This window comes from Sciurus carolinensis, chromosome 4 (assembly GCF_902686445.1).
Source record: "Sciurus carolinensis chromosome 4, mSciCar1.2, whole genome shotgun sequence".
NCBI lineage: Eukaryota > Metazoa > Chordata > Mammalia > Rodentia > Sciuridae > Sciurus > Sciurus carolinensis.
In genome coordinates, this window is record NC_062216.1 from 169,033,051 (window position 1) to 169,049,880 (window position 16,830).

General features: G+C 40.7%; 1 protein-coding gene across 4 annotated transcripts in view; it reads right to left on the minus strand.

Moving 5' to 3' along the window:
- Mrtfa (myocardin related transcription factor A) overlaps nt 1-16,045 on the minus strand; it is a 176,479-nt gene extending 160,434 nt beyond the window's left edge. For 2 of the 4 annotated variants that reach the window (XM_047551423.1, XM_047551422.1), the window contains exon 1: nt 15,683-16,045. In XM_047551423.1, coding sequence (XP_047407379.1) covers nt 15,683-16,030 — 348 coding nt within the window. In that variant the 5' untranslated portion in view covers nt 16,031-16,045. The remainder of the gene's footprint in view (nt 1-15,682) is intronic. The other 2 variants (XM_047551427.1, XM_047551426.1) reach the window with 2 other exon arrangements.
- Between the last annotated feature and the right edge of the window lie 785 nt (nt 16,046-16,830).

Genomic DNA, 16,830 nt, shown 5'->3' on the forward strand with positions numbered 1-16,830 from the left:
GTATATCCTGGAGATTAATGTTCTATCTGAGGTGCAGGTGGCAAAGATTTTCTCACATTCTGTAGGCTCTCTCTTCACGTTCTTGATTGTTTCCTTTGCTATGAAGAAGCTTTTTAGAGGTTCAGATTGTGGCTCAGTGGTAGAGCACTTGCCTAGCATGTGTAAGGCACTGGGTTCGATTCTCAGCACCACATATAAATAAATAAAATAAAGGTCCATCAACAACTAAAATATATATATATATATTTTTTTTTTAAAGAAGCTTTTTTCTTTGATACTATCCCATTTATTGATTCTTCATTTTACTTCTTGTGTTTTAGGAGTCTTGCTGAGGAACTGGGTTCCTAAATTGACATGATGGGAGTTATGGGTCTCTTTTTCTTCTAGTAGGTGCAGGGTCTCTGGTCTAATGCCTAGGTCCTTGATCCACTTTGAGTTTTGTGCAGGGTGAGAGGGGTCTAATTTCATTTTGCTACACACGGACAGGACAACCTTTTACTAGTTCTGTAGAGATTAGGTATGTGACTCATGGATGCCTCAACCAACCATAAGCAGACGCTAGGAATAGAGATGAGATTATCCAGGAAGGCTCTATGGAGGACCCTTTTATCAATGTTAAGAATTCCTGAGATATACACAGGAAACCCACAAGGTTTCTGAGAATGCTTTGTTAGCAGAAATGCTGCTAGCTTGAATTTAAAAGGTCAGAAAATGAAATAAAGAAAAGCAGAGCTGGGGATGTAGTTCAGTGGTAGGGTACCTGTCTAGCATGGATGAGGCCCTGGGTTCAACCCCTAACCTCTCCGGGAAAAAAAAAAAGAAAGAAAGAAAAGAAAAAGAAAGGTAGTTGGACCACTAAATTTCTACATGCAAGAAACAGACTAAAAAAACTACTCTTTGAACCATGAAAAGAAAGAAAACTGATTTATGCTACAACATAGATGAATCTTGAGGACATTTACGTTAAGTGAAATAACCCAGTCACAAAAGACACTATGTAAATACTTAGTCAAAATCATAGAGACAGACAAGGGGCTGGGGTTGTAGCTTAGTGCTAGAGCACTTGCCTAATGCATGTGAGGCATCAATCCTCAGCACAACATAAAAATAAATAAAATAATTGTGTTCATCTACAACTATAAAAAAAACCATAGAGACAGAAAGTAGAAGGGTCCAGGAGTTCCCAGGAGGGGAGAATGGCAGCAGGGGAGGTATTGCATAATAAGTATAGCGTTTCAGTTATGCAAGATAAAAAGAATTCTGGGATGGTGTCAATGATTACACAATAAGAATGTACTTAATATCACCAAACAGTACACTTAAAAATGGCCAACATGGTAAATTTTATGTGTATTTTACCACAATATTTTAAAATTAAGAGGGAAAAAAATCTACTCAGCTGCAAACAAATACTACCTTTCACAAAAAAGGAAGGATAATCAGAAAGCAGATGACACAGCCACAGACTCAGAGGGCAATCTTAAACCACAGAAAGCCTGGTGGGGTGGCACACACCTATAATCCCAGTGGCTCAGAAGGCTGAGGCAAGAGGATCACAGGTTCAAAGGCAGCCTCAGCAACTTAGCAAGGCCCTAAGCAACGTATAGACCTTGTCTCAAAATAAAAAAATTAAAAGGGTTGGGGATGTGGTTCAGGGATTGAGCACCCTGGGTTCAATCCCTGGTACCAAAAAATTTTAAAAATTCTAAAAAAAAAAAAAAAAAAGTAAAGTGACTTAAACCACAGAGATTGCTTCCAGGCATTGAAACTTAACAATGTTCTCTGCTACATTTTGACAATGCTTGGAGCCAGTGGTCCATTTATTTGCATTTTCACTCTTTTTTTTTTTTTTTTTTTTTTTTTGCGGTGCTGGGGATTGAACCCAGGGCCTTGTGCTTGCAAGGCAAGCACTCTACCAACTGAGCTATATCCCCAGCCCACATTTTCTCTTTTTTGAAATGGGAATATTTATAACTATTATACAATGCTTGTCCCATCATTATAGTTTGGGAACAGATAACACATGGTTTAGATGATGAGAATTTATATTTTGAAGTTGAGGCTAATTTTTTTTTTTCGGTACTGGAGATTGAACCCAGTGAGTCATATGCTAGGCAAACCTTCTATCACTGAGCCATATCCCTACCCCCGGAGCTAATGATATTTAGATGAGATCTTAGACTTGAGCTGATGTTGCAATGGGTTGAGACTTTCAGGGATAGAATGTTAGAATGGGATAAATGTAATTTTACTTGTGAAACAGAAGTGAATCTTTGGAGGTCAGAGAATATACTATGGTAGCCTGAAAAATGGCCCCCAAAAGTTATCCACATCCTAATCCCTGGAACCTGTGCATTTTACCTTATGCAACAAAAAACAAATTTAAAAGAGGGAGTTTGCAGATTTGATTAAGTTAAGGATTTTGAGATGGGGAGATCAGCGTGGTTTATCCAGGTAGGACCTACCTTCAATCATATGGTCTGATAAGAAAAAAAGCCAGAACTCTAACAAAAATAAAGGAGAAATAAATTGGCAAAGAGAGATTTGAAGGTTGAAGTGATGCTACCACAAACCAATGAATGCCAAAAGTCACCATAAGAGGGAAAAGGTAAGGAACAGACTCCCCTCTAAAGTCTCTGGAAGGAATACAGTCCTGGTAACACTGATTTGGGCCCAAAAAACTGATTTCACATGTATGACCTCCAGAATTATAAGAGAATAAATATGTACTGCTTTAAGTCACCACGTATGTAATAAATATAACAGCCAAAGGAAAGTAAACTAATACAGATAGCTTGGGCAAAGGTGAGTAGGGTGGCGGTGGTAAGAAATGATGAGATAATGGCTATATCCTGAAGACAAAACTAACAGGATGTGCTATTAATTGGATTTTATGAAGTGGGAAAGAAAAAGATGATGACTACAAGATTCTTGCCTGAGTAACTAGAAGACAAGTTACCATTTCACTAAATGAGAGAAAACTCAGGCTCGGCAACATGTAAGTCTGTGACAACCACAATGGAAACTGTTTTGATAGACTCTGGAGTGATACCAGATTAGATAGTGTTAGACAGTCCAAAGTACTGTGTTTTTATCGTTTACTCTGAATACTGTCTGTTGTCTTTCTGGGTGTTATTCATTTGTTCATTGCCCTCACATTTACCTACTCCAATCTTGTACAGACCAAAGTTCCAGTAATAAGTTGGTAAGTTTTCAAGGAACTATAAGCCAAAAAAAAATAAAATAAAATAAAAAAAACACTGAGGACACTGTCCTTTAAACTAAGGGAGGACAGGATTAGGAGAGGGGGTTTCACTAAACAAGCACTGACTGAGCACCTACTATGTGCCATGACAGGGACTATGCTGAATGCCAGGAATATGGCAATAAAAATAAAGACATGGTCCCTGGTTTCAAAAAGTTTATGGCCAGGCATGGTGGTACATGCCTGCAATTCCCACAGTTCAGGAGGTTGATTCAGGAGGATCTTAAGTTCACCGCCAGCTTCAGCAACTTAGAGAGGCCCCAAGCAACTTAGTAAGATCCTGTATTGAAATAAAACATTTTTTAAAAGGAGAGGTTAAGGATGTGGCTCAGTAGTAAATTGCTCCCAGGTTAAACACTAAAACAAAGAAATGAAAACCAAACAGCTTACAAAAAGAAACACATAAATAATAACACAATTATTTAACTATAAAACTAACTATATAATTGTACAACTGTGGCTAGTGCTACAAAAGAAATGTTACGGCTGCTATGAAAAATTAACATGGACTGAATGACTATTATGTGCTAAATGCTTTACATGAAACTTTACTTAGCTCTCACAACTATCCTATTAGGAAATGGAGGTTCATAAAGATTAATTCCCTTGCCCAAGATCATAGACAATGAATGTCTAGTAGATATAGGATAAAAAACAAGTAAATTAAACTCCACACCCAATCACTACTATCACTAAACAGTAGGGAAACCTATTATGCTTTCTAAAAACAAACAGGCACAGTGGCTCACACTTGTAATCCCAGTTACCTAGATGCCTACGCAGGAGGATCACAAGATTGAGGCCAGCATGGGCAGTTTAATAAAATCCTATCTCAAAATTTTAAAAAACACCCCAATTAGAATGGCAATTATCAAGAATACAAGCAACAACAGGTGTTGGCAAGGATGTGGGGAAAAAGGTACACTCATACATTGCTGGTGGGGATGAAAATTAGTGCAGCCACTCTGGAAAGCAGTGTGGAGATTCCTTAGAAAACTTGGAATGAAACCACCATTTGACCCAGCTATCCCACTCCTTGGCCTATACCCAAAGGACTTAAAATCAGCATACTACAGAGATGCAGCCACATCAATGTTCATAGCTGCTCAATTCACAATAGCCAGATTGTGGAACCAACCTGGATGCCCTTCAATTGATGAATGGATAAAAAAACTGTATATATATATATATATATATATACAGTGAAATATTACTCAGCCATAAAGAATGATAAAATTATGGCATTTGCAGGCAAATGGATGAAATTAGAGAATATCATGCTAAGTGAGATAGGCCAATCTCAAAAAACCAAAGGACAAATGATCTCTCTGATAAGCGGATGATGACACATAATGGGGGGGGGTGGGAGGGGTTAGTGTTAGGGTTAGGGTTAGGGAGTGGGGCAAGAATGGAGGAAGGAAGGACTGTATAGACGGAAAAGAGGGGTGGGAGGGGTGGAGGGGAAGGGAAAAAAATAACAGAATGAATCAAACAACATACCCTATGTAAATTTATGATTACACAAATGGTATGCCTTTACTCTATGTACAAACAGAGAAACAACATGTATCTCATTTGTTTACAATAAAAAAATAAATAAATAAAATAAAATAAAATAAAACTTTATGGAACTGGTGGTAGGTAGAGCACCCCTGGGATCAATCCCTAGTAATGCAAAAAAAAAAATACCCTGAAAAAGTAGGTAAAGAGTACTATGAAGGTTAAGTTTTGAGAGTCCTTGCTCTAGAAAGAGCTTTCTAAGTTTACTTGATGAAGGTGAATTTTGGAGGGTATTCAAAAATCCCTTAACACTCTCCAAATAGAACAAAAGGTTACACTATAATTAACTCAGTTTTATTTAGGCACCCAACAGGTTATCAGACATGTTGAAAATAAAATGTCATGAATCAGCTTTCAGGTAAAGTTCTAAAAAAAAAAAAAAGTCAATCACGCTACAGTTTCTAATTTAGGAAAATGATTAATCATCTGACTCAACAAATGTAAAGATTCATATTAGATATCACAAAAATGAACCATATCATCCTATGAACTTCTACTGAGTAAATGAAATCTTCAGATTTCTTTCTTTCTTTTTTTTTTTTTTTAAAGCAATGGAATTTTTTTATTTTTTTAAGCTGCAGATGGACACATACCTTTATTTTATTTACTTTTGTGTGGTGCTGAGGATCAAACCCAGTGCCTCACACACACTAGGCAAGCATTCTAGCACTGAGCCACAACCCCAGTTTCATTTCAAAATGATTTCATTATGTTACTGGCTCGATATTCCCATTCCAGAACCCCCCTCCCTCTACCCACCAAAAAATAAAAAAAGTCAGACAGAAGGAAATAGCAAAACAAGACAATGTGAAATAGATCACTAAATCTGTAAGATAAATCGGTCAGGCACAGTGGCATACGCCTGAGGCTGAGGCAGAAAGATCACAAATTCAAGGCCAGACTAGGTAATTTAGCAAACCCCTGTCTCGAAATAAAAAAGGGCTAGGAGTGTGGCTCAGTGGTAAACCACTTGCCTTATAGGCACCCTCAGTACCTAAAAGAAAAACAAAGAAAGAAAAAAGAAAAAGAAAAAGAGAACATCACTGCCTTTCAATGCCATGCGTATATGAACTTGGAATGTTAAAGAGTGAAAGGCTCCAGTATGGAAGCAAGTTATTTCTTTTCAGAAAAACTATACCAAGGATAGGAAAGAAAATAACACTTACTTTTAATTTCCAAGTTCTTTTTCTCCACATCTCTATCTTTTTGTGTGTGTGGCGGGGGTGGTGCTGGGGATTGAACCCAGGGGCATGTTACAACTACATCAACCAACTTTTTTATTTTTTATACTGAGACAGGGTCTTACTAAATTGCCAAGGCTAGCCTCAAACTTGGGATCCTGCCGCCTCCAGAGTAGCTGATTACAGGCATGCACCACCTGGCCCAGCCCACCTCTAGCTCTTAAAGGAAATACAACAAACACATAACGAACTCAAAAAAAGTACTTCAGTGGGCTGGGAATGTTGCTTGGTGATGGAAGGCATGCCTAGCGTGTGCAAGGTCCTGACACGAAAAATACAAAACTGGGCTGGGATTGTGGCTCAGTGGCAGAGTGCTTGCCTAGCATGTGCGAGGCACTGGGTTCGATTCTCAGCACCACATATAAACGAATAAGTAAATAAAATAAAGGTCCATTGCCAACTAAAAATATTTTTTAAAAAAATTACAAAACTAAGTACACAGATAAGTCCAAAGCTTCAACCATGATAACACAACACTCACAGGAAAAGGTAATATCATGAGAAAAACAACTTTGCAAGTTCCTATAAATTTTGTGGTACTGAAAATCTGTACCATTTACAATTAAAAATATAATTGAAATGCTGACTAAAAATTTGGACATTATAATATGCCCTTATTTGGGAAGTATTTACTGAGCAATTTAAGATGTGGTCACTCACTATTAAGTTTTCTATTTCAGGAATAGCAACAAAATACATATAAGGAATATTACAAAGAATATTTCAAAAACTCTAATACCTGATTATTACCACAAAGAATTTTCACCATGACTGATACTTCCACTCACTATGCAGACGACTTTGAATAAAACACAGATATTTACTAGAGGCAAAAGTTAAGCACCTCAGACACATTACAGGGTGCCAGATCATTTAATTCATATAGATAAGGATTCAAATCCTGTGATCTTTCTAAATTAGTTCCTCTCCAAGCTTCTCAGTCCTCATCTACACAATGGTGGTGGCATGAGGATTAATGCAGCAGACACAATTAACATCATAAAGAAGATGCCACTATTACTTCCCTTTACTTGGCACCACAATCCTTACAACCACCTCAAGTTGTAAGAATTATCAATTCCATTTTCCAGAGGAAGAAACTGAATCACAAGTTTGAGTAGTGAGCTTATGGCTGCAGGCTGGCACATCCCCTCATCTGTTCTTGCTCTTAATCTTGACACCTAACCTCACTGGTTTTTTTACTCTCTCACACTAAGGAGTTTAGGATTTATTTTTTCAATTATATTTTGTGTGTGTGGTACTAGGGATTGAACACAGGGGTGCTCTACTACTGAGATATACCCTCAAACCTTTTTATTTTGACATGGTCTCACTAAATTGCTTAGGGCCTCACCTAACTGTTGAGGCCTTGAACTGGTGATTCTCCTGCCTCAGCCTCCTTAGTCACCAGTATTACAGGTGGGTACCACCACCCTCAGCTTGAATTATACTTTAAATGTTTACATTGGAGCAAAAATTTTCAAAGACAAAGTCACCCATAATTTCCACTAATAATTTCAGGGAACAAAAACCTACAAATATCCCACCTATCTTTAAATTTGGTAACAAATGGAGACTATACTCCAAAATTTCAAAATGGACTATCCAAATTACTCATTATCAGCTCTCATTTAAAAAGGGAATGATTTCTGAATGCATATTATTAAGAGTGAGTGGGAAGTCAATGAACTGGATACATCACAAAAATAAAAACATGGTATCTGAAGAAACAAAAAAGGAAGTTTGACAACACTCCTCCAAGTATTTACAGATCCTTCTATCACTGCTATCTGAGCTGGTCTTAAACACCAGGTGAGGAAGTGGCCCGGCCCAGACTCAGTCCCTAGATTACCACGGAACCTCAAACCATTTCATTTCTCTGTGCTTCTATCCAACAAATGAGAGTTCAACTTCAGTGACTGAACTGCAGAACTGAAGGCAATTTAAGTCATGAGATCTACTCAAGACATCCTTGGCAGATCAACCAACCTGCTTTAAAGAGTAATCTCATTTTTTTTTTTTTTTTTTTTTTTTTTTTTGGCAGTATTGGGGATTGAACTCAGGGCCTTGTGCTTGTGAGGCAAGCACTCTACCAGCTGAGCTATCTCCCCGGTCCAACCTGCTTTAATAGCCATGGGGACACCAAGCTCAATCATCTTCTCTCTTTAGATGTGATATATTATCAGTATATTTAAGAATCTCTTCAGTTTTTAAGTAAATAGAATCCATGTGTTTCTGTTGTACAAAATCAGAAACTTAAGACTTTAGAAAAGTCAATCCATTTCTATTCCAAGGGCCATTTCCTTTCATCCTGAAGTAACCTGAAAGGACTAACGCCTCTAAAGAGTTTGCCCAGTTCGATCCCCAGCACCCAAAAAAAAAAAAAACAAAAAAAAAAAGAGTTTGCCCAAACTGATAGGGTTTTACACAATGTCTTTTCCACTCCTGTACTTCTACAGTCCAGATTTAGAGTTTCTCATAATTTAACTTTCTGTATCTTTTAAATTCCCTCCAGGAGATTTACTGTCCCTCAATCCAGTCACACGGGTTCTCATTCTACGTATTTTTAGTTTGGGTTCTGATTCCACCCTTAAGCATTTTTGAAGCACAAGCACCTTAAGTACTGCTGCTAGCTAGACCCACTCTACAGACAGAAGACCCAGTAACTCAAAGACAGACAGAGGGTAAGAGGTAACCTTACCTCCCTGGATCTTTTCTTTTCTGGAGTTGAGCTAAATAAGGTCACTGGTTCACTCTACTTTGCAAAATCAAAATTATCTAGACTAGATACTTAAACTGGAAAAACATGCTGAAGCAGCAGTGGTTGACATGTAAATGCCTCTTTCTGAATACTACATTCATTTATTTCCAACTCCAAGCCCATTACCCATGGTCAGTTCTATGCTACTGCCAAAAACCAATAACCATGGATCATGATAATGCCTAATGATAGGCATGTAAAGTTGTTCCAAGGATTTTGTTTTTTTTAAATTTATTTAACCCTCATCATAGCAATATAAAGCAGACACCATTATTTTACCCATTTTACAGTTAGTGAGTCACAGAGAAGACAAAATAATAAGAGTATCACAGTCACACAGATCGAGGTAACACAGCCAAAAGAGAAGCCAAGATCCCAATTCTAGACTGACTCCAGTATTTATAACTATTTGTCTATCACTCTGATAATGTATCATTTCCTTTTTTTTTTTTTTTTTTTTTGCGGTGCTGGGGATTGAACCCAGGACCTTGTGCTTGCAAGGCAAGCACTCTACCAACTGAGCTATATCCCCAGTCCCATTTTCTTTAATATCAGAAAAATGATTCTACTCTCAACTTACACAAAGAGCTCAAGTATTTGTCCTTAGTATCAATGCTAGCCTAGATTAATTAAAATACTTCATGTGCATGCACAGGGCCCTGGGTTCCAACCTCAGCACCATAAAAAATAATAATACTAATTCATGTAGCACAATTCAATCCCTACTTCCACATATTAGCCTACCATGTGGAAGACACACAGGAAACATACAACAAATATTTATAAGTATCTAAAGAATTAGATCTTTTCCACCTCCCTCATCCCACCAAAAGCAATCTTTCCCTCCTGTAATCTCTCCTTCCCGACACCAAATCACTTTGTATCTTCTTCCAACATTTATTTTCAATTTCACTCATTTTTTTTCTTTTGGCCAGGCTTTTTTTTTTTTAGTTGTAAATGGACACAATACCTTTAATTTTTGTATGTGGTACTGAGGATAGAACCCAGTGCCTCACACATGCTAAGCAAACACTCTACCACTGCAGTTGTAACCACAGCCCCTTGACAGTCTTTAATATGAATTGTTTAATTTCAAACAGGAAAACCATCAGAGGTGGTGAACTATCAGGAAAATGTTCTAGAGCACAGCACAAATCAAAGGTAATACTCACCAGCACCTCACTTGGGACTAAAAGACAATGTGGGCAACATACAGAAGGAAACCAACCTCACATAAAAGGCAAGTGGGGAGGAGGAGCCACAGCGTTTGCTGCCCCTCTAGCAGGGTCACTGTTCTGTGCTATGGACAAACCTCCAAGATGGCCCTCAATGAACCTCACTTTCTGACATTCACTTCTTGAGTTGTCCCTTCCTTCCTACAATGTGTGGCCAACAGAATACTGGAAAAATGATAATATATAACTTCTGAAGCTACTTCATAAAAAGCAATGCAGTTTGGTCTCTTGGATTACTTACTCTGGGGGAAGCCAGGATCCACACCATGAGGGCCTTCAAATAGCTCTGTGAAGAGGCCCACATGGAGAGGAACCAAAATCTCCCGCCACCAGCACATCAACATGCCAGGCATGAGTAGCCACACTGCAAGAGGACCTACCAGCCTCAGGTTAAGCTTCAGACAACTATGATACCAGGTAACAAAGTACTATGATCTCTTGAGAGACCAAGTCTGAACCACTCAGCCAAAGTGCTACCGAATTCGACTCTCAGAAACTGTGAGGGACAATAAATATTTATTGTTGTTTTAAACACTAACTTTTGAGATAATATGTTACATAGCAACAGAATATAGCCATTCTCCAAAACTGTAAACCCCTTGAGAGCAGAGACCATTTCCTTGATTTTCAAAACTCCATTAAGAGGCTGGAGTTCTGTGGTGGCACACTTGCCTAACATGTACCAGGCCTCAAGTCCAATTTCCATCATCAAAAGGAAAACAAAAGCAAAAAAAACCCTCCTTAGGCCTTTGACATAAATGCTGCCTGTTTTGCTAAACTGCATCTGTGGGTCATTCCCTTAGCTCAAGGTTTCTTTTCTTCCAACATGTATCCATTTATAAACTACTCTCCATACTTACCTAAGCATACCACTTCATCTATAGTTAATCAATGTTGTCCTTTTTCAAAGACCTTCTAAAATACAACCTCCTGACCAAAGTCTTTTCTCAGCATGAGATGAAATGTACCTTAGGTCCATCAGTTCCAAGCATATATTTCTCATATATACACACACACACATACATATAATTTTTTTTTTTTTGGTACCAGGGATTGAACCCAGGGGCACTTAACCACTGAGCCACATCTCCAGATCTCCAGCCCTTTTATTTTTTATTTTAAGACAGGGTCTCACTAAGTTGCTGAGGCTGGCCTCAAACTTGCTTTCCGTTTGCCTTGGTCTCCCAAGTTACTGGGATTACACGCATGCACCACCAACCCCAGTTCATGGTTATTTTATATTCAACAAATATTTATTAAGCATCTATTATATCCAAAAATGAGCCTGGGAGTTTCAGATTAGTCTAAGCAACATTCTTTTCTTTTTCTTTCTTTTTTTTTTTTTTGGGGGGGGTGGGGGGGAGAAAGGATCTTCCTCTGTGACCAAGATTAGGCTTAAACTCAAAGATTCTCCTGCCTCAGGCTCCCTGAGAGTAGCTGGTTATAGGCATGTGCTATGACATCCAACTCAGACTGAGCAACATATTGAGGACCAGTTACTTAACAAAAGAAAAGAATATCCTTGCTCTTGGGAAACTTACAATTTTGTTTTGTTGTTGTTATTTTTTAAGACAGGGTTTCATTAAGTTGCTGAAGCTGACTTTGAACTTGTGATCCCCTGCCTCAGCCTCCTGGAGCCACTGGAATTATCGGCATGTGCCACTGTACCAGGCTTAGTATAAATTCTTCCTATAGTATTCTAAATGTAACATAACAATCTGTATTAATACAATTTCAAGATTTCTAATTTTCCTCTTATAAATTAATTAGCCACATGTCTATAAAACCTTTTTTGGGGGGTACACATATACATAAGCTGCAGTTACAAGGAAAAAGTCTGTATCTATTTAACAAACTTTGTAAAGTGCCCCATTTAGAATCTGTTGTGTATCAATATCCTCCACTTCCAATAAATGTGCCCACAGGTCACACTTTTTAGGAAATACCACCATATTTATACGTATAAAATACCATAAAAGACAATTATTATACATGCCTTAGTGATTCTAAATCAAACAGAAAACATTTATTTTGCAGAAAGTAATATGTAACAGATGTAGTAAAATGATATTAGAACATGAGTAGAACTTTCTAACCTCTTTTATATTTACTTTCACAATGCACTGTTCAAAGGGACAATGCCTGGCACAGGAGGCTGTTAGGTAGGAGGACTGCAAGTTCAAGGCCAGCTTGGGCAACCTAACAAGACTCTGTCTCAATATGAAAATTTTAAAAGGGCTGGGGATATAGCTCAGTGACAGAGTGCTTGCCTAGCTTGTGTGAGGCCCTACACTTTTAGGTCAGATATTCAAAACCTGGCTGTCACTGTGTAATGCTGGTTGAGTTATTTAACTACTCCTAGTCTATTTCCCTATCCCAAAATAGAGATAAAATCAATCTTATGGAATTTTTGTGATGATTAAAAATACATTAAAAGCTTTACCTACTAATTGTTACAGTGGGCATCAAGAAATGCTGTTTTCCTTCCCCTTCCCCCTATAACTGCTATCGGATTTGTCAGGAACCTTTCCAAGCTTAGTTACTTATATTTGGAAGGGTTTTCGTCTCCCTCATCTGAGTTAAGATTCAGCTCAGGTTCCATATTCTCTATGAAGCCTTCCTACATGCCCAAAGAAAAAAATTCCCTTGAATCTCTCCTACAATTTTAGGTTTGCACCTAGACTTTATTTCAGTTTGTTACAATCTCCTATTAAACTGTGCGCCCTTCTTGAGCAGGGTTCATATCTCACCTATCTTGATAATCCCAGCTTAGAAAAATACCTGGCACATTACAGGCCTACAACAAAAGTTTGCAGAATGAATAAATGAAGTCATTATTTAAGAAGTACCTATAATTACTCCTGGGTGACCCAAACTTTATGGTTTTGACCTTTATGGGCTAAGATGCTCTTTTATACTGTTTTAATCTCTCCCTCATAGCATTTGGCAGAGATTTAAGGACGTGGAAAGTGTGCAATAAATACTTTTGGATGATGGGATACATCTTCCATCTCTCATGATTTAACTAAATAAAGGATACACCCTAACTTGGGCACATGTTACACTGTGCACATGTACACACCTGTAACATCAGACTCAGGAAGCTGAGGAAGGAGGATCCCCAATTTGAGGCCAGCCTTAGCAACTTATCAAGGCCCTCAGCAACTTAGCAAGACCATGGCTCAAATCTAAAAAATAAAACAGATGGGGGATGTAGCTCAATGGTAGAGCACCCCTGTGTATCTATTGGATGTGACTTTGAGAAGCCCTTTTACACAGGGGCTCCTTACTGGGGAATGATATTGGTCAAATTATATTATATTGTGTGCACATAAGAATATGTAACAATCAATCTCACTATTATGTACAACTATAATGCACTGATAAAAAAATTAATTGAAAAAATAATAAACAGGAACTCTTCTTTAACAGTATTAATGAAGAACTGAAGCAAACACTACTGCTAGACTCCATTTTTTCTTTTCTTTTTTTTAAATATTTTTAATATTTTTTAGTTGTTGATGGACCTTTATTTTATTTATTTATATGTGGTGCTGAGAATCGAACCCAGTGCCTCACACATTCCAGACAAGAGCTCTACCACTGAGGGGCAACCTCAGCCCCTCCAGACACTTTTTCACTGCCTGTGTTTTGTTGTTGTTGTTTGATTTGGATATGGAGGAAGGGGATTACTGGGGAGCTTTACCACTGAGCTACATCCCCAGTCCTTTATATTTTTTAATTTTTAGACAAGGTCTAGCTAAGCAGCTGAGGGCCTCACTAAATTGCTGAAGGTGGCCCTGAACTTGAGATCATCCTGCCTCAGCTGGGATTACAGGCATGCACCACCACACCACCTCACCCAGCTCCTTGCTTGTTTTTTGAAGAAAACAATAATAGTTTGCTTCTTTTTAATTTATTTCATTAAGAAATTAAATGTTGCTGGTAATCCCAGCAAATTGGGAGGCTGAAGCAGAAGGATCCTGAGTTCAAAGTCAGCCTCAGCAATTTAGCAAGGCCCTAAGTAACTTAGCAGAACCCTGTCTCTAAATAAAATATAAAAAGGGACTGCAGATGTGGCTAAGTAACCCTGGGTTCAATACCCAGTACCAAAAAAAACAAAAGAAAGGAAAGAAACTAAATATCACAAAGTTCTTCCATTTACTATGAAAAATGCAAACATTAAGGGAAATTAATTTCATAACTTTCAGTCAAAGGTTCCCCATCCTGCAGTCATGGGGCTGTGGGCCAGCTAGCTGTACCACCTCACCCCTGGGATGCAGCTGCTTTTCAATAATAAAACTGCTTAAGTGAAAGTGGGATTTTATTTGGGGGGGGGGGGGCTTCTAAAATAAAACACTTCAGCTGAACTTCTTACTAAAAATAAAGCTTTGGCTTCTTGTAGAAAAGATCTTAAGACTTCAAAACACTGGCAACCTGGGGACATTCCGGACATCTTATGGATTTAAAAATATGTAAAAACAAATGAATTGTGGGTGTGATTTCATTATTATATTTAACTGACGTATTTCACATTCCTGTATACACATACTTCATGCCAAGTATAGGTTAGCAAGTTGTGAACTGTCCATTGAATTGCCCTTTCGTTATATGTCACATGCAGGGAGAAAACGAGAGAAATCCTAAGAAGGCCTGGTTGAGCTAGCGCTTAAATACACCCTGGGCCTATTAGTCTTTCTCAACATCACAACAGCGAACATTTCTTGGGACCTTACTATGTGTCAAGGACTGTGTCGAGCATTTTATGTGAATTCTTTCATTTAATACTTAGAACAACCTTATGTGATAGGTACTATTATCATCCCCATATTTCAGATGAGAAAACTGAGACTTAAGATTACATGAGCAGGGGCTGGGGAGATAGCTCAGTTGGTAGAGTGCTTGCCTTGCAAGCACAAGACCCTGGGTTCAATCCCCAGCACCACAAAAAAAAAAAAAAAAAAAAAAAAAAGATTACATGAGCAGCAAATAACAGATCTGGAAGGCTCAACTGCGAGATCTAGCCCTAGCCACTATATAGAGTCCCAGTGATTTCTCACGGTAAGGGGCGGGGGTCCTGGCACGGGGCGATCAAAGTGTCCTAACAGACCAACGCTCTAGAGACAAGACTCTTTCTTCTTGGCCGTCAAATTCCAAATCTGCACTGAGCTCTGTGGAACTGGCGGTGTTCAGGCTGCTACACAGGCTTCAAGTCCAGGTGAGCCTCCTTGCCTGGGAAGCTTGAGGACTGCATGGGGATCCTGAGGATTTGCACAAGATCCGGGAGAAAGCGACCTACACGCTGTCGCTGCAGTTAAAACACACCCTGGCCGCAGCGAGGGCGGGAACCTCCGCGCCTCCCCACCCAGCGCAGCCAGGCCAGACGGTGCACAGGTGCACGGCCGCGCCCGACTGCCCAGGCCGGGTGACCCCGCCTCGACGACCCGGGCCCCGAAGGGAGGGGACGGGGGCGGGGAGACAGGAGGGGGGCGGGGGCCGGGGAGGCGAGACCCGCCGGGCCCAGGTCCGCGGGCGCGCGCGCGGCGGGGTCGCGAGGAGAAAGGATGCGCGGGGCGGGACCGCGGTGGGGGAGGGGTCCCCTGCCCGGACTCTCACTCACCGCCGCGCTCTCCTCCCGGCCCGGGATCCGCGGCTCGCCCCGCTCCGGCGCCAGCCGCTCGCGTTTCCTCCAGAGGCTCAACGTCCAGTCAGGGTACGTGGAGCTGAGAGAAGTCTGCGCGAGTAGAGGGCGTGTAGCGAGTGCAACCGAGGGAGCGGGGAGGGTGGGACCGTCGCTCCCGCCGCCGCCTGAGCCACCACAGACACGGCCGCCGCCGGCTCCCCTCAGCCACGGAAGCTGCGGGCCCTCCCACCACACCCGCCTCTCGCCCCGCCCTCGGAGGAGTGACAGTGGCACCGGCCAATCAGAGACCTTATTGAGGCCGAGCTTGGCGGACTGGGGGGGCATTCGGAGGAGGAAGGAGAACCAGGAAGGCGGGGACGGCGGCGCGACTTCCTGTGACTGACGGCTTGGCGCTGCCAATGGGCACTGGGGAGATGACCTCATCGCAGAGGGTAGTCTGGAACTGGTGGAGCCGTGGCGAAGAGGTGGGAGGAGATCGACGACGAACTGGAGGCAGGGCGCTCGGCCTTAAAGAGGCCGCAGTCCATTGGTCACCCTGTCAAGGAAAGGGCGGCGGACCCGGCTGGACCGCGGAGCTGCCCAGGGGTCAGTGCCCAGCCGCGAGCTCTTACTGCAGTAATGCTCCAAACCCCGTACCGATCCTTTTCCGAGCCTTAGGGCCCCCGCCTGGGGCTCCTAAATCGATTAATTCACTCACTCTTTGCAGAAGGGGACAATAAATTCCGCTCTGGCTTGGAGCCCTGCATTCCCGTTACGCCCCCGCCCCACCGAGGCCCGCCGCCTTGTTTCTGATTCCGTTTCCCCAACGGTAAAAGGAAGACTTTGACACCTACCCGCCTAGAGTGTTGAGATCATCAATAGTGAAAGTGCCTTGGGCCTGGGGAAGGAAAAGGATTGGCTGCACCCCAGAGCTCAAATCAGGAGACTCCCGGAAGACAGTCAGCAAAGGGAAGACCGCACTAGATGTCTCCCGGCCACACTTGCAACTCTAAATTTCTAAAATGCTGAAGCTAGCAAAGGGGCAAGGGTGGGGGACATAGAGACCACACACTTAGAAAGTCCTGGACCAAAACTTCAACAAGGAGAAAGAATACAGGCTAAAGGAGAGAGAGAAACAAGCAGAG